The sequence below is a fragment of the Malania oleifera genome, chromosome 10 (genome assembly GCF_029873635.1).
Source record: "Malania oleifera isolate guangnan ecotype guangnan chromosome 10, ASM2987363v1, whole genome shotgun sequence".
Lineage (NCBI taxonomy): Eukaryota > Viridiplantae > Streptophyta > Magnoliopsida > Santalales > Ximeniaceae > Malania > Malania oleifera.
In genome coordinates, this window is record NC_080426.1 from 1,838,298 (window position 1) to 1,856,998 (window position 18,701).

An 18,701-nucleotide genomic window follows, 5' to 3' on the forward strand; every position below is an offset into this window, starting at 1 on the left:
ACAGACATACCCCAACACATACGTCATCGCACACTAGACCATACACAAGGGCACCGACGGCGCACAGCGTGACAAGAGCGACAGACCAACGCAGGGCGACACCAGCCCAATAGGATGACATTCTTCATAGCACACACCAAGTTGACCGAAATCGCACAAGATCGTGCACATACCCGTACGCGGCACACTGAGGGCCCAAGAGTGGATTACGGGCTCCGAGCGGTGGTAGAACACACCCATCGTGACCCAGCCGAACAGACTGGGAGAGGCACACCCCGGGATATCGGCCACTCCCCCCACGGGAGTTACCATCATATCGCAACGTAGAGGAAGGACCGCCCCAGCCAAGTGCAGAACCTAAATCATGTGGAACTTACGTCCCGATACATTGCAGCGTACGTATTAGCCACCAGATTGCGGTTTCATTCAACAAGACCGAAAACAATCGTAACAACAACATACCCCAACGTATGTGGTACGGGAATTATATCAATTTTCCACTCAGGTACATTTTAATCAATATGGATAAGAGCCATCTCCAATAATAAGGGAAACAAAGGTAGGGTGTCCAACCAGGTAGATAAAAGAGGATGGGGGTACGGAGGAACAGGAGGGAATGATACCCGAAATCCCCAAATTTTTTCAAAAACTGTAACCCGAAAATCCCATATTTTACTCAATAGATTTCCCCAAATAAGTTACTAAAACATACATATGATCGTAGCCTACAAGCTTACCGATCTTGATTTTGAAAAATAAACTGATATAAACAGAATCCCCTTACCTTAACCCGAATTCCAACTACAAGCTCTACGGTCCCCAAAACTATGAACCGAGACTCCAAAACCTATAAACCACAGTACAATACATACTTACAATTCATACTGCCACACATATACTGATCGAAAACGAAAACCGAGTCTTACCTCGATTTTAGCCTAAAACCTGAAATCGCTCAAAACAAGATTTCGATCCGCTAGAAATGTAGAGAATCCTTCTCTGATCCTCGCAGTAATATTGGATTTACGAAATCAGGTGACAAACGACGAAGAAATCGAGGAGAGAGAGAGAACTTCGAGTTCTAGAGAGAGAGAGAGGGAGAGGATTTAGGGAAACTTAGTCCCAAAGCAACCAAAAATATCATTTATAGAACCTTTGACTCGAGTGGATTCGTCGATGAATTGTCGTCCTCGTCGACGAGTCCTCCATTGGCTTTGTCGACGAGATGGTGGCTTCGTCAACGAGCCGGATATTTACAATTTCCCCGAACCTCTCGGTATTCCCTTATTGACGAGCCTCTGAATTTCGTCGTCGAGAACAGAAGAAACTTTGTCGATGAACACTAGCCTCGTTGACGAACTCTGCTCAATTTACCATTTTTCCCTTCTTTTACATAATTAACCCATATATCACGGTTCGGGTTCTTACAATATATATATACAGTACCATACCAGAGTCTATACAAGAGCAAAAATAGGCTCTACCAAAACATTCAAACGGGTGCCCAAATACATCTCAAAATGGCAACCCACCAAAATACAGTCCTAGCACTTACCCAAGCGCTAACCGCAGTACACCGGCCACTACGCTCCTTACACCAAGACGCTAGTTCTGGTTACTTGAAGGACCTGTAAAAAGGTACGTACAACAGGGGTGAGACACCTCTTAGTAAGGAAGAACAAAGGCTATATCGGTGTGTGGCATTTGAGTTTTATCATGATACAACATACACGAAGTTAAATGCAGTCCAGTACTAGTTTACATAGTGCATACACGCACACATACACATGATCAACAATCCCGGTATCATCACACCCATCGGCCCGAAGCTGGATCGCCACATACAACGTTGGCCCGTAGCCAACCTGCGTAACACGGCGCCATCGGCACATGGCTAGTCCCCAACTCCTATGGCATCGTACCAACGCTAACTAGTGGATCCACACCCTTCGGCCTGATCTGCCGGAATAGGCTCATGCCCTCAGATATAGAGTCGGACCTCTGCCAATCTATGGCTAGCGTTTTCATACGCCCTCGGATATAGAGTCGGACACTCTCAGTACCTGGAACAATTTCAGAACCACGTTCCTACTAGCATTTCAACATATCACACAAACTTGCATGCTCATATAACCAAACAAACCACACCCATTTGGTAATCTAAAATCATGGTTTTCCAAACACATACAGTTTAAATAAGTCAAGGCACGACCATCCCCATAACACAATATAAATCAACATATACGCTCGATTTCCAACAAAACAAGGGATGCAGCTTGTCGACCCTTTTTTCCCAAAATTGTAACATGAAAAACCCATAGTTTTCCTCTTTAGATCCCTCCATATGAGTAGCCAAAACACACACAGGACCGTGGACCACAGTTCCACCAAGTCCGATTTCGAAAATAACTGATATAAATACAATTCCCCTTACCTTTTCCCCGAATAGCAAATCCCGAACTCTAAGGCTCCTAAACAGAGAACCGAGTTTCAAAACCTACAAATCACAATACAAAATATACTCACAATACTGTTTCCTACAAAACTACATGATTAGAATTGAAAACTAAGTCTTACCTCGATTTTACGCAAAAACCCAAAAATCTCCGAAATGGGATTCCGATTCGTAGAACTTGTAGAGAATCCTTCCACGATTCTCGTGGTAACTTCAGATTCACAATTCCAATGACAAACGACGAGGAAATATAGAGAGAGAGAGAGAGAGAGAGAGAGAGAGAGAGAGAAAAGATATTTGAATTTCTTAATGGTTAAGCAATAAAATTTCTATTTATAGCCCCTTTGACCCAGGCAAACTCGTCGATGAGATGGTATCCTCATCGACGAGGCTCTATAGTCCTCTCATCGACAAGACTGAGGATTCGTCGATGAATCCTGATATCACCGGTTCCCGAAACTCCTCAGCTTCTCCTCGTCGACGAGCCTCTGAACTTCATCGACGAGAGATGCATGGCCTTCGTTGACGAACTCTGGCTTCATCGACGAAGCCTGTACTTTTTGAGGCTGATCTCTATTTTGATGCTGACAAAGCACCTATAATGCCCGAACCCCTAAACTCGGGTCCAGTGCGTTATACCTAATAATAACCTGATAAATCATAAATCTTTACATACATTCGCAGCGGAAAACATAACCATAATCTCCATACAACATATACCGTAATATCGTAATACCATAATACCATAGTTTTCTATTTTCTACTTATAAATCCATAAAAACCAACCATCACCTGCATTTCCATAAATACATATTCCATAACATTCCAGTATGTTCACAAACATTCTTTTCTCCACAAACTTAAAACATAAAGATATAAAACATAAACATTTCCATTCCCAAAATATTATCAACATATATCCTGTTTCTATAGTCCTAAAAAAAGCTAAATACCCTTGAGTTCCCTAAGCCCAACCTCGAGGATGTCCTGAAAAAGAAGCATTCATATTCGGGTGAGACACATTTCAGTAAGGGAAGAAGTATACATATTAAAACAGCGTGTGACCATCATGAGGTATATAAATATCATTTTAAAATACATTTGCAAATCACTACATAGCATTGAAATCGTTTTCTAAACCCTATCAACCACATGCAAAAATTTAACCCACTAGATTACTTAAGGATAGGGGTGATTACCTGTCCATACAAGCAGTACCCCTCTGCTCTGATACATAGGTAACCTTAAGGTCACAACTAAAGCATACCAGGGCACTTACCTTATTCAGTAAGCCCTCAAGTGTTAGTTAATCTCCTACTCACGCATTTAACAATAGTTTACTGGCAAAGGCCTTAAAGATAGGGAAATCTACCCGCCCATACAAATAGGTTCCCTCTGCCCTAGTACGTTATGCAGCTACTGCCACATCTAAAGCTACTAGTGCACTCGCCTTTTTCAGCAAGCCCTCAGGCAAAGAGTTCGTCTTGCTCAATCATAACATGTTCTACGTACATACATACTTTTAATATCATAATACATCATTTCTTTCTATTCATTCATATTCATAACTTAACTTTGCATTTCGTTTTACTTTAAGTGACTCTTTCCCATTTACATCGTTCACATTTGTCATTTCATTTCATTGTCATTTCATTGCATAACATTTCATTTCATTACTTCGTACTACAACTGGTCTTTAGCCATCATCAGTTAGTTTTCACATAAAAATGCGCTAAAATCTGCTACAGTTAGTCCACATAGAAATGTTCTAGAATCTACTAACATGGCCGTCTTTCAGCTGTCTTACATTTACATAGTTGCATTTAACATACACAAGCAACATTGTCCATATCATATTTTATTCATAAAGCTTTGCTTACTTAACATGCATCTCGTATATTTAACATATATTCACACAGAATCTCATGCCACACAATTTAACAGTAAAATTCATATACATTTCTTACAAAATAAGCCAACCCATAATGAACATTGATATACTGAAAATACATTTCATCACTTACTTAATTTCTCAGAAAATCTCTTTCACTTTCATTCGTTTACTTTCACATATACATAACTATATGAACATTTCTAGGCTCAGAAAACATAAATTTCATGGCTGACATTTTAAACCCACATATAAACATATATACATAAATAATACATAATCCATTTTAATTCATGAAAAATATGATTTAATATATAAATTTCCCCCTTACCTGACTTTCAATTACGCCTGTAGGATCCCCGAACTGATACCCACACGGCGTTCACCTAGACCCTGAATCCAAAAATCCTAACTTAATTAAAATAAATTCCAATTAACTTAAATCTTAAAGAAAATACTTATTTACTATTTACTAGGCTCCAAATAACAACATTCCTTAAGAAAATCCCAAAATAACTAACTTATCCTGATTTTGGGATGTTTCCTAAACTTCACAACTCAACGATCAACTCCTACAGCCTTGAAGAGAATGATCCCACGAACCTCCTAGCGATTTCAGATCGTCAAACCGAGTCAAAATCGGTCCGAAATCAAAGAGAGAAGGCTGGAGCTTCGTTTTAGAGAGAGAGTTCGTGAGATTTCACGCTGAAAATGAAGAACAACCTATTTATAGGCAGGACTTCGTTGACGAGACACGTCGATTCGTCGATGAGGCGCTATAGAGACTTCGTCGATGAGAAGATACCTTTGTTGATGAAATTCAGGGTTTCCAAAATTGTCTCTCAGGATTTCTTCGTCGACGAGAAACCGAGTTCTTCAACGAGCTTAGAAGGACACTCGTTGACAAATACAAGACATTCGTCGACAAGGCTTGTAATTTTCTTAAAAATTCTTCCTTTCTTCCCCTTATTTTCCTTTAATCCATTTTATTCATTATATTTTCTAATTATTTAAATTTTTGGGTCATTACAGCACCAGTGTCTTATGTGTGTATTTAGTGCTTGAATAGGTAATAATTCATATCACACACATAAAAATGGAAACCAAAAGAAACTCCAAGATCATATGCATTTGGCGCATTCCATGAAAACACAAGAGCAAGAAGATTTAAGACATTTAATTTTATTATAAATGCATTCTTGTTTTTAATTTGATATGTAATAATGCATTGCATGCATGATGTGGATGAGAAGCTCAGGACGACCATAGTCAGAACTTAGGACCCAAAACTTTTCTTAAAAATCCTCACACTTAAAAACCATACTTATACAATTAAGGGGAAATTTTGTTAAGGTCAAAATCAAGGGCAAAATAGGAGTTTCACTTGCCTCGATCGACTAACCATCATAAGGTCATTTGACATTGGTCGACCGACGCTCGGCCGATCGTCTGGTTTTGTTCTAAAATCCCACGGTTGACCGTTCTTGCACTTGTGCTTGGTTTCATCCCTCGGTTGACCGACCTCTCACTTCAAAAACACCATGGTCAATTGAACCTCATGAGTGGTCAACCGACCTTTTGGCTTGGTTGATCGAATGTATGAAGGGTTCTGTGTTGCCTTTCATTTGGTCAACCGACCTGTGCCTAGGTCGACCGAACCTCTCGGATTCATGTATTTTTTGGCGCTTAAAATGTGTTTAATTTTAATTAAACATTTTACAAAATACCTAATATGTCCCTAATGGTCAAAATTTTTCCACACTCTATATATACCCCTTCATTACTCAAAATTAAGTAGAGAGATTAGAGAGAAAATCCTCCCAAATTATTTTTGTTCCTTATTTATTTTTACTCTCTTTTAATCATTCCTTTGATAAATTTTTTTATTGAAAGAGAGCATTCATTTTTATTTGGGCACTTGTTATTCAAAGCACTCACTCTCTCTATTTGATTTTGATTTTGAAAAAATATTTTTTTGAGTTGATTTTTAGTTTCTCCCGCATATTTCATTTGATAAATATCTTTGAGAAATAACTTTCTTTAGCTTGTGAATCTTTGCATCTTGGTTGCAAGATTCAAAGGCTTGATTTTGTGCTTATTGCAAAAATATCTTTAAGAAACAAATCCTTTTTATCTCCAATACTTTTATTACTGAAAAATCATTTGTGTGGAGATAATATCATTTGAGTATTAGATCTTTGAAAATCACTGATTAAAATTTTCTTATCAAAGATCATACACATTTATTTGGGCATAAATTGATTTGAGTATAAAACCCTAGGTTCTCCTATTTTTATTGAAATTTATTTTTTGGAGAAACATTTGCTTGGGTTTAAATCTTTGAAGTGCTTATCATAAATACTTTTATTCAAAAATTGAAAAAACTATTTTAAGAAAATCACATACTCACACTGAGCTTATATTCATATCATACGTGAGGGCATTTGTGCTTTATTGATGTACACATTTGCTTTTTAGAAGCACCTTGGTTGTATGAAAAATATTTTATTTGAATATTGTTGTATTCCCGACGTGTGGTCGGAAGAGGGAGACTTGCATTGTGAAAGGTCCCAAATTGCTCAAACTCGGTTAGGAGAGCACTAGATAGACTTAGACCCGGCTAAGAAAGTCCCGGATTGGTTCAGACCCGGTTAGGAGAACTAGGTGCACCATCCTGTAAGGTGTTGTAAACTGTGTCGCTCCACCCTTAAGTGAGCAAAGGTAGTGAATCCTTTTGTTTGTGAGCTTGAGGCGGGGACGTAGGCAGTGTTGGCCGAACCCCGATATCATATCATGTGTTGTTTTCTATTTCCCCGCACTTTAATTTTCCGCACTTAAATTCCTACACATGCATGCTTAGATTTAAATTTCTTATGAATATGGACTTACTGAAAATATTGTGAATGATTAGGAAATACTGAGCCTATTATATTTGTTCTATTTATCTGCTCAGTTATATTTTGTTGGGTTATTGGAATAGACAGACCCTAGGTTGCATATTACTATTTGTGGATTCAAATTTGACCTAGGGAGGATAAAATTTTTAAATACCCAATTCACCCCTCCCTCTTGGGAATACACCAATTCCAACAAGTCCATAAAGGAAAGTCTAAGTATTGTAGTATGAGGATATAGTGCATTCAACAACTTTTAGTTAATTGGTTGTACTAGTCGTGTGCCAACAATAGGTCTCTAAAAATTATTTTTGGTCCTATTTTTGGGATGGATCCCAGAGATAAGAACGTGGATGTCGGAGGAAGTAGCAATTTGGAGGTTGCTAGCGATGATGACATTGATACCTCTACAGTGCTGCAAAGTTTAGCCCGACAAGTTATGGTGAAATCAGGCGTGACTCTAAGGGACAGAACAGCCCACCTACAGACTAGGGATGTACTGTCGAGCAATTTACTTGCATGAATCCCCCGAAGTTTGCGGGAGGAGCTAACCCGATCGTGGCAAAGACTGGGTTTAGGAGATAAAGGAGCTGCTGGCAGTCCTGCACTACACAGATGAATAAAAGGAGTTGTATGCCACCTTTAAAATGACTGGGAAGGCTAAGTGTAACAACCTGCTTAATTTCCATATATATGTTTTCCACATAATAACATACATAATATCCAGATAAACTATCATAGTCATGGTCAACCTGGACCCATGGGTACCAGAGATATATCTGTCATAAAACTCTCATACCTAAGTAGCGGGAAACATAAAATCATATACATACTATAAATACTATAAACCATACTAGAGTCCAACTAAATCTTTCATATACATATACATATAGTCATCCATCAAAAAGACCGAAAAGTACTCCTAGGGTCTCAACTCAAAAATCCATCTAACCCTAGCTCATCCACTTATCCTACTGATAGGGTAGCTCAGTCCACTTTTACTGCTGCAGGGCTCTATCCGCCCTCCTACCTAAATTGCCTGAAATGTTTGTAATGCTGGGGTGAGACACCTCTCAGTAAGGGAGACAAATTAATATTAGTGTGTGGAAATATGAGTATTTTTCATGATATACATATAAATAGTACATAATTCATAACTCGTATAAACAACTGTTTCATATCTGAATAAAACATGATTTATCATAACATAGCATAACATATTAAATTTCTATACTGAGAAAATCATCTTATAATCATATCATACTTGAATTATTACCCAGGATAGATAGTTAGTTAGTAATCATCATGTCTTACCCCCCCCCCACATGATAGGGTTGTGTGGCCCGAAGGTGGGACTTAGCAATGGTTGGCCGACCATGCTAAGTCAAACATAATTTTGTAAGTACGATGGGCCTATTCCACCTGTGCCAGACTACCAGGAGAACTACGATACTCCCATAAAGCCACATTGACCGTCATCTCCCACACTCTACATAAGATGTGTGGTAGCACTAATATATTCATAATCATAAACATATAACTACAGTATCGTGCTTTATAAAACTGAACTAAACTATCCGAGTTCTAATAACATATAATACTATTGGCCTAACTAGATTTTTCAATTTTGTTTTGATGATAACAAATGAAGGATGTTTTAACATGTGTTGTTGAGTGACTTTATTTTAAGTCTAAGGACACTCATGGTTAATCATGGAAGTAAGCTGGAAATCAAAGCCAATCAAGTGAAAGCTTCTCAATATATTGAAGCAATGAACAACAAATGAAGAGCTTAAAGGCTAAGTAGGACTTAAAGTAAAGACTGAACCTCAAAAGGCTGTAAGACTTAGTGATTAAGGAGATCATGCTTAAAATAATGTTTGTAAGTACTTCAAATTCATTACTATTTAGATATGTTAAGCTCTTTAGGATAAGAAGACTTAGAAACCATTCTTCTAAAACCCTTGAAAATGATTTTGAAAGAGTGGTACTTGAGTTTTTCAAAATTAACTAGAGTTTAAAAATCAAAAATGAAAAAGAGAGGACTGGTCAGCTGATTGATCAGAACACATCATGTTTGGCTAGCCGACTAACAAGCACTATGAATGGAAAAACATCTGTCCAGCCGACTGACCATTTTTGAACTGGGATCAGTTAGCTGAATGACTCCATGGTCTGTCCAGCTGACTGACTTTTTTTAATATAGTTGGGTCAACCGACTGATAATTTATCAAAATTAATTTTTTGAGAGACAGAATGGTGTCAGCCGCTTGTCCAGCCAACTGACTAGTACAAAAATGACCAAGTTGAGTGAGTCAGCTGACTGACTCTATGGAGATTTTGAATTTCGAACTATACAAGAAGTTTTTCAAAATTAATTCTATGATTTAATATCTTTTGAAAAGTTACCTAAATACTCCATGTTAAATGAGGAAATTTTTCTTTAAGAAGTCTATACATACCTCTCTTACTCAATGAAAATATACGCTCAAGCAATACACACTTTCTACGCTAAAGGTCTCTTAAAGCTCATACTTGCTTACACTCTTGTTAGGGGAAACTCTACGAAATTATTGGTTGATTAAAAAGCTTTGGTTTTGATTTGCAACTAAAATTTCTATATCAATAAGAAAAAACCATTGGTGAATTCTAAGCCTTGAGCTTCATATTTTCTATTTAACTTTGGTTTTGAAGTACGATTAGTGATTTAACTTGTACAACTTGCTTTGTGTTTGAGAGTGTTTTTGTACGCAGATATCCATTCCTTTCTACTAGATCTTTGACGGTTCAAGGTATACTTGGATCGTTTCACCAAGTATAGGTTGTTGCTTGGAGATGTTTCTCTTCTTGAAAAAGAGGCTGGTTATTGTAAAGGTTTTTGTTCCACCCGAAAGGAACAAGGTATAGTGAAATCCTTAAGTGGTTGACCTACGGCGAGGACGTAGGCTGGGGTAAGCCGAACCTCGTAACAACACCGTCTCACTCTCTTCTCTTATTCTCTTTTAAATTCCAGTAACAATATAAACTGCGTGGATGTGTTAATCTTACAAACAACCTTGGATATTAAATAAACCAAAGATTAAAATTGTTTGGGTTGATTATCATTGATTGCGAAAACCGAAAGGGAGTACGTTGGTTAATCAATTCCTAAATTATTTTAACTAAGGGTTTATTTAAAATCTAAGTTATTGAAAAGAGTGATTGGATGTTATTTTAATTTTCAATTCAAATGCCAACTACAAGACTTGCATATTCATACACATGGCTGCTAAATATTGCAAAGCATATATTGATTACTTGTATTGTGTTTGTTTGATTTGAACAATTAATCAATTGGTTTGTATGTTGTGGTTGTGGATTGAATAGAAGAAGTAAATGTTTGTGTGGATTTCCTAATCAACAAGAATATAAGAAGTCTTTAAAAGAATTGTAAAAAGTCAAGAACTCATAAAAAGACTCTAAAGAATTTAAATAACCCAATTCACCCCCCCTCTTGGGACTACACCTTAGGTTTCAATTGATATCAGAGAGCGGTTATAAAAAATCCTAACAAGTAGCTATATAAGGATCTAGATGACACAAAATGGAGTAGCTCCCTTTGGCGAGGGTCAATCCTCAACTAGACCATCCATTTTTTGTGGACTCAATTACACCTTTTGGAAGCAGCGAATGAGAATCTACCTTTAAACAATGGATTTGAAGGCATGGAATGTTGTCACAAATGAAAATCTGATCCCTACGAAACTAGTAGATAGAAAAGAAGTACCTAAATAAGAAAAAGAACTAATCGAATCAGATTACAAAATGCTGCAAATTAACTCAAGTGCAATAAATGTCCTATATTGTGCACTTGATGCAAATGAATTCAATAGAGTAATGGTGTGTAAAACAACTAAGGAAATTTGGGATAAATTAGAAGTAATTTACAAAGGCACAGTAGATGTTAGAGATAGTAGAATTGATATGTTGACTAGTGAGTGCGAAACTTTTAGGATGAATACCGATGAAACCATCACAAGCATGTATACTAGGTTCACGCATATCATAAACTCACTAAGTACCTTAGGAAAAACATATTCCACTCATGAGATGATTCGAAAAATTCTAAGAGCACTTCCACCTATTTGGGAACCAACAGTCATAGCAGATGGTAGAAACCTCAAAACAACTTCATTAGATGAACTCATAGGATCACTTCTAACTTATGAAATGGCTTTGAAAGAAAGAAACATTGAAAATAAAAATAAGAAGTCTGTAGCTCTAAAAGCCTCGAAAGAACATTCAAGTGAAGAAGATAATGAATCTAGTGAATTAGAAGATGAAGAATTAGCTTTCATAACTAAAAGACTTGGAAAATTCTTCAAAAGAAACAAGAAATTCACTAGAAAATTCAACGAATCAAAAACTGAAAAAGGTGAAAATAGCAAAAAGGAATACAAGAGCAAAAATGAACCACCCACCTGTTATCACTATAAAAAGACCAAACACATCAAGCCGAACCGCCCACAACTCAAGAAGGAAAAGAAGAAAAGGAAGCCTACAATGAAAGCAACTTAGGATGACTCAGGTTCGAGTGAATCGAAGAGCGAATCCAGCGAACAAGAAGTAGCAAACATATGCTTCATGGAACAACACGAAGGGGTAAACTCTTACTACTCTTTTTCGGTAGATTCGTGTAATGATTCATGTGAAAGTATGCCTTCTTATAAAGAACTTCAAACTGAATTATTCTCTTTTCAAAATAAATTCATCAAGGTCTCAAAAAAGAACATAAGTTTGAAACAAAAAAATGAAACACTTAGAAATCAGCTTGAATCTTCGAAAATTGTTGAAGAAGAAAAAAACCTAAAAATTGATGAGCTTGAGAAGAAAGTAAATGACATGTCTTAGAAATTAGCTAAGTCTCAAGTAAATGAAGATGGCAAGAGAGAGCTATAAATAATTGATCTTAAAAACTCAATTCAAGATAAGGAAAAGATTGTTTACAACTTCACTGGAGGTAAAGTAAACTTTGAAAAAATTATAGGACAACAAAGGATGGCTAACAATAGAGAAGGAATTAGTTACAATGGAACACCAACCAAAAGAAAGAAACAATTGTTTAAGGGGTATTTTGTAAAGCAATCTAAACACTATGCAAGTACTTCATCCACAAACATTTATGAGCATACTACTTGCTACATGTGTAAAAATAAAGGACATATAATGTTTAATTGTCCACTCAAGAAAAAGTACATCAAAGTGAAAAATGAATGGAAGATAAACACAAAAACTATACAAGACTTAAAGAGAGTTAAGAAAGTTTGGGTTCCAAAAGTAACCACATGAATCCTCTCTTATAGGTTTGCTTTAGGTCCACTCTGTCTAAATAAAAATGGTACTTAGACAGCGGATGTTCAAGACATATGACAGGAGATAAATCTAAGTTCACTTCTCTCACTCAAAATGATGGAGGATATGTAACCTTCGGTGACATTGCAAAAGGCAAGATCATCAGAATTGGTAAAATAAGTAAAGACTCTTCACCCACTATTGATGATGTCTTGTTAGTAGATAATCTAAAGCATTAATCAACTTAGCGACAAAGGATTTGAAATAATGTTTAAGAAAGACAAATACATAATACAAAATTCTAAGGATCATAAGACAATATTCACTGCACATAGAACGAATAATGTGTATTGTATAAACCTTGATTGCTTGATCTCTCAAGATATAACTTGCTTAGTTGCCATGAGTGAAAATAGTTGGCTTTGGCATAGAAGATTAGGACATGCCAGCATGATTCTCATATCTAAACTCTCCAAAAAGAATTTAGTTAAAGGCTTGCCCAACACCAAGTTTATCAAAGATAAAGTGTGTGATGTTTGTCAACTAGGAAAACAAATCCAAACAAACTTCAAAAAGAAGAAACATATATCAACTAGTAGACCCCTAGAACTCATACACTTAGACTTGTTTGGTCCTACTAGAACTCAAAGCTTAGGAGGAAACCAATACGTCTTCGTAATTGTAGACTATTACTCTAGATACACATGGGTATTGTTTTTAGCTAACAAAGATGAAGCGTATAATTTGTTAATCACTCTATGCAAGAAGCTTCAAAATGAGAAAAGGTACAATATCTCAAACCTAATAAGTAACCAAGGAAGAGAATTTAAGAATCAAGACGTTGAAAAATTTTGCAATGATCATGGCATAAGTCACAACTTTTCAGCACCTAAAACCCCACAACAAAATGGAGTTGTGAAGAGGAAAAATAGAACTCTTCAAGAAATGACAAGAACTATGCTTAATGAAAATAATTTACCCGAAAGTATTTTTGGGCCGAAACTGTAAATACAACTTGCTATATAATTAATAGGGTTTCTATTAGATCAAGTCTAAACAAGACACCTTATGAATTATGGAAAGGAAAAAGGTCCAACATAATTTACTTTCATGTTTTTGGGTGTAAGTGTTTTGTACTTAATAACAAAGATAGCTTAAGAAAATTTGATGCTAAATCGAATGAAAGAATTTTCCTAGGATACTCTGCAAATAGTAAGGCCTATAGTGTAATGACCTCGACCCGCCACGTGGGCCCGGAGTGCTACTTTAGTGACGTCAGTGTATCTGATACCTTATTCATCAAATATAAAACACACATACGCAACGAAAATAAAATATAAAATCCTCAAATTACATTACCAGAGTTCTAACTATTTTTATACACAAATATATCCATTTCCACATAATTATATCCCATAAAACTAAACAAAAATAAAATCTCTATCTACACACTACCTTCATAAAATTTACACTACTAGCCCTACTCCTCTAGCCTGTTAGATTCGATCTCTAGGATTCCCTGAAAAAAAAAATAGTTTGTAAAGTAAGGATGAGGCACAGCTCAGTAAGGGAAATACTAAGTTAATGTCAGTGTGTGGCCAGCATGCATTTAGTGTACAGAAAATAACCAGTTCACTAAGCAAATAAACTCATTTATGAAAGCATTCTTATTTTATACTCACACACACAATTAGCCGAGGATAGGGAAGATTACCCGCTCATACAAGTAGCTTCCCTCTGCTCTAGAACCATTACTACTACCAAGGCACTCACCTTTCTTAGTAAGCCCTCGAAATTATCTTATTAATTAACCATATTCATATAAATTAACAGATATGCATATAAGACACTCCCTGTGACAAATACTTCATTTACATTCCCATGGCACGGGTTGTGCGACCCAAAGGTTGGATTAAGCCTAGGTGATCAGCCCAAACAAAGTCAAAAACAACATTCTCTGCAAATACATCTGTAGGCATCCATAGTAAAGTTATAGGTTCGACGCCTTATTTCAACCTCACGCAGGCAGTCGGCTGGACCCCCTACACTTCTATCCAAATAATGTGGGTGCACATGGTCTAACTAGCAACGGTACCGTGCTCACAATACACTGGTCCTCAGGGTTCCTAAAGCATATCATGCAATTTAAATAATAGAAATCACCATTTAAAATATCAATTCACATATATTTCTTGTTATTCCAAAAATCTGGCCCCCGGCCACAAAATACAATCCGATATATAGCCATCAATTCAAACTCGGCCCTCAATCGTCAAATAATAATCCTAGCCCTTGGCCAATCAAACAATACCCGGCCACTGGACGTTAATTCAAACACCTGTATTTCATAAATAATTCTAGTATTTTCACAAGTATTTCCAGTATTTCTCAACAATTCTAGTATTTTTCAAACAATTTAGTATTTCAAAATCTCAAATTCAAATATACAATAATCCATACAAATTAAGTCATCTGCCACACAATTTCTTACATTTTAACATATCCATATAAATAAACAAATTTTTCACCGTTCATTTTATTCAAAAATATCATACCATATATCCTAAGTTTGTAAAATTCATTTCGAACGGTTGGTTTTCAAAATAACCTTTAAATTCCCAAGTGAATAAATAAATATATATATATATTTATATAAACATAACAATTAAATTGATTCAAATTTCATAAAATTACTGACTTAACTTAATCCCCTTACCTGATTCTTGAAAAAACCTGCTAACACCCCGGCCTACGCCTTAGGTGTTCAAAAACCCCTAAACTCTGAAATTCAAATTTCACCATATTATTCATCATAATTCATAGAGTAACTTTTCCTAAAATTTTCCTAAGTTTTGAATACCCTAAATAGCCTAATAAAAGCCTAAGTTATCAAACTCACCCCCGATTTAGGATTGGTACCCCGGAACTCCAATTTGAAAACTCGCTCCGGTTAGATTGTAGAGAATCTCCCCACGAGTCTCCTGCAATTTCCGTTCATTAATGGGGCTTATAGTTTAAGAGAAATTGAGGTAAGTTTGCAATTTGACCTTACCCTAGGAGATATGCTTACGCCGCTCCCACGACAGATCCGCTCTAGTAGAAATGTCGGTGGCGGCGAGCCTCTGCATATTTTCAGATTTTTGATCAGCCAAATATCGGAAACGTGGTGGAGGAGAGTGGGAGAGAGAAGACGAGGAGACCAGAGACACTGCGAGAGACTAAGAGAGAAAGCTGAGAACACTGGGCGTAGGAATCCAATTCAAATTGGATTTGATTGAAATTGAAGCAAAGCTTCCTAGAGAAGCTTGCACTATGTAATATATATAAGTTAAAGTTTTATATATATATCTTGTTTCAATATTTTTTTTTTCCTTATCATACTATTCATTTTACTTATTAATTTAATTATTTTATTTATTTTTTAATTTTATTTTATTATTTTTTTTAATTAATTTTTTTATTATTATTATTTTTTTTTAGGATTACTACATATAGGATTTATAACAAAAGAACACTCACCGTCATTGAATCAATTCACATAAACTTTGATGAATCAAACCCTTTTTCAAGAGAAGTTAAAAATGCAAAAAATGATGATATTTTCAAAAAGGAGGATGAGGTAGAAATCAAGGAAAATGAAGTAAATGAAGAAACCCCAAAAGATGAACCTATAGAAAATCCTGAATTACCAAGAGAATGGAAGTATTTAAAAGATCACCTTCAAGATCAAATTATAAGTGAACCATCTAGAGGTGTAACTACTAGATCTTCTTTAAAGAATTTATGCAATCACTATGCATTCCTATCTCAAGATGAGCCTAAAGACGTTGAAGAGGCCCTTAAAGATGACTCTTGATAATTGTTATGTAAGAAGAATTAAACCAATTTGAAAGAAGTAAAGTATAGCAATTAGTACTCAAACCTGAAAATCATTTTATCATAGGAACTAAATGGGTATTTAGAAATAAAAGTATGCGAATGGTATAGTCATTAGAAACAAAGCTAAACTTGTAGCTAAAGGATATAACCAAGAAGAATCGATAGACTATGATGAAACCTTTGCCCCTGTAACTAGAATGGAAGTTATAAGAATGTTGTTAGCTTATGCTTTCTACAAAGAATTTAAGTTATACCAAATGGATGTTAAAAGTGCATTCTTAAATGAGTATATTAATGAAGAGGTATATGTTGAACAACCCCCTAGTTTTGAAAATATAGAAAATCCTAATCATATATTTAGACTAATTAAAGCTTTGTATGGATTAAAGCAGGCCCCTAGGGCTTTGTATGAAAGATTTAATCGATTTCTAATTGAGAAGAGGTTTTCGAGAGGACAAATCTATAGTACCTTGTTCGTTAAAACCAAGAAAGATGATATACTCTTAATTCAACTAATAATGTTTAAAAAAATGATATTATTTTATATTAAAAAAATTCTAAAGTGGGAAAAAAAAAATGAATTACTTAAATGGTAAAAGACACTAACTTTATATGAAATTTAATAAAAGGATAAGAACATCTTCTAAATTTCAAAGATCTCATAAACATTTCTTGATATTTAATTTTTAGGACAGTAATAACTCTAAAAAAAAGTTTCCCCTTTTGTTAAATATAAGGAGAGGTCCTTGATCAAAAAAATTTTTTTTTTTTTTTGGCAAACTAGCTAGAGGTATGTAAAATTTTAGTATGTGAGGTAACTTGTTATCGAATTTTAGAAGAGGTAAATGCCTTTTATCCTCACTTATATCGGAATTGATTCCCAAAAGATCATCTAAAAATGAATAAATAAAAAAATAGCAACCAAAAGTGTATTACAGCTGAGCTGCTCTAACTTTCCAACCTCAAAATAGCTTTGATTTTTTTGAAGGCGGGGCATGACAAGAAAGAAGGCCGCCCACTGCTCCCCTAAACTCCTATTAGGGTGTGAAGAGTGGGCGTTTGTGGGGGCTCACCGCTCATACCAGCTCCCAAGTCAACCTCACGGGAATAAACAAAAGCAGCTTTGCCAATAAAAGTCCAAATTCCCCCATCCATCATCAATAGAATCCAATGCTTCAGCCCCATCCCCATTTCTCTATTTCGACTCTTCTTCTTCTTCTTCTTCTTCTTCTTCTTCTTCTTTCGCAGGGCCTATTTGCCTGCTAGCACTGAAGGTTTCGACTTTCAACTTAAACCCTGTTTCTTTCAACCCATCAACCCAACTGATGACTACTGTACGTTCCCAAAAAATGAAAACTGGTGCTATTAATCTCAATTCAGTTCTTTGTTATGTTGAATATGTTCCCATTTCTTTTTAATTCTGAAATCTCAATCAAAATGGTCATGGCTGGGTAATAGAGTTTCTCTTGTGCATCAGGTGGTGGAGCTGAGGGTGGGTTTGCACTGCGAAGAGTGCATCAAGAAAATCCTCAAGGCCATCAAGAAAATTAAAGGTATGCCCTTTTTGCTGTGTCTTATTATATGCATCCTTTCTAGCTTTTTTACTTTCTTTGGGAGAAGATTTGTTTGAAGGTGGTGATTAATTAGTCAATCCGGGTGGACTGTTGAGCAGATATAGAAACCTATAATGTTGATACGCAGCAGAACAAGGTGACTGTCACGGGCAATGTAACCACAGAAGAAGTCATCAGAGTTCTTCAGAAGAGTGGAAAAACTGCCAGCACTTGGGAGGAGAACACTGAATAAACAAGAATTTTGAAGAATTAATTTCTCTCCTTCTTGATATTTAATTAGCCGATCCCACTTAGTGGGACTAAGACTTGATTTTGTTGATGTTGTTCTTATATACAATTAATCGAATTTTGATTAATAATGGCCAATGGGCATTTTTGTGTTAGGCACAAGAGGCCGCTGTACTGGCACAACTCATTTGTAATAGTATTTGTCTAAAATCTAAACTTAGCATGCTTTCTCCTTAATACCTATTTGCTTAGTTATAGGGGTGGGCTGAGCATTATTCAATATTAAATTCTCAGTTATGCCCGAATTAACCCATATAACTAAAATACTTTTACAGGCAAATGAGCCAAAAAAGCTTAGGCTTTTATGTTTTGGAGGCCAATTATGTATATAAAGTCATAACCCACTCATTCTTTACTTTATTTTTTTTAAAATGGCACAACTCACACAA

General features: G+C 35.9%; 1 protein-coding gene across 1 annotated transcript; it reads left to right on the plus strand.

Annotated features, from left to right (window-relative positions):
• The first annotated feature begins 17,445 nt into the window (after window positions 1-17,445).
• On the plus strand, window positions 17,446-18,489 carry LOC131166473 (heavy metal-associated isoprenylated plant protein 45). The gene is made up of 3 exons (XM_058125073.1): window positions 17,446-17,784; window positions 17,928-18,003; window positions 18,123-18,489. Exons 1-3 carry the CDS (start codon window positions 17,776-17,778, stop codon window positions 18,254-18,256), a joined length of 219 nt encoding a protein of 72 aa, XP_057981056.1. The 5' UTR covers window positions 17,446-17,775; the 3' UTR covers window positions 18,257-18,489.
• Window positions 18,490-18,701: the final 212 nt, after the last annotated feature.

Excerpts from the sequence above, each read along its gene's own strand:
- LOC131166473 (XM_058125073.1), top strand. Across the intron at positions 18,004-18,122 it reads GGCCATCAAGAAAATTAAAG|ATATAGAAACCTATAATGTT; the intron begins GTATGCCCTTTT and ends ACTGTTGAGCAG.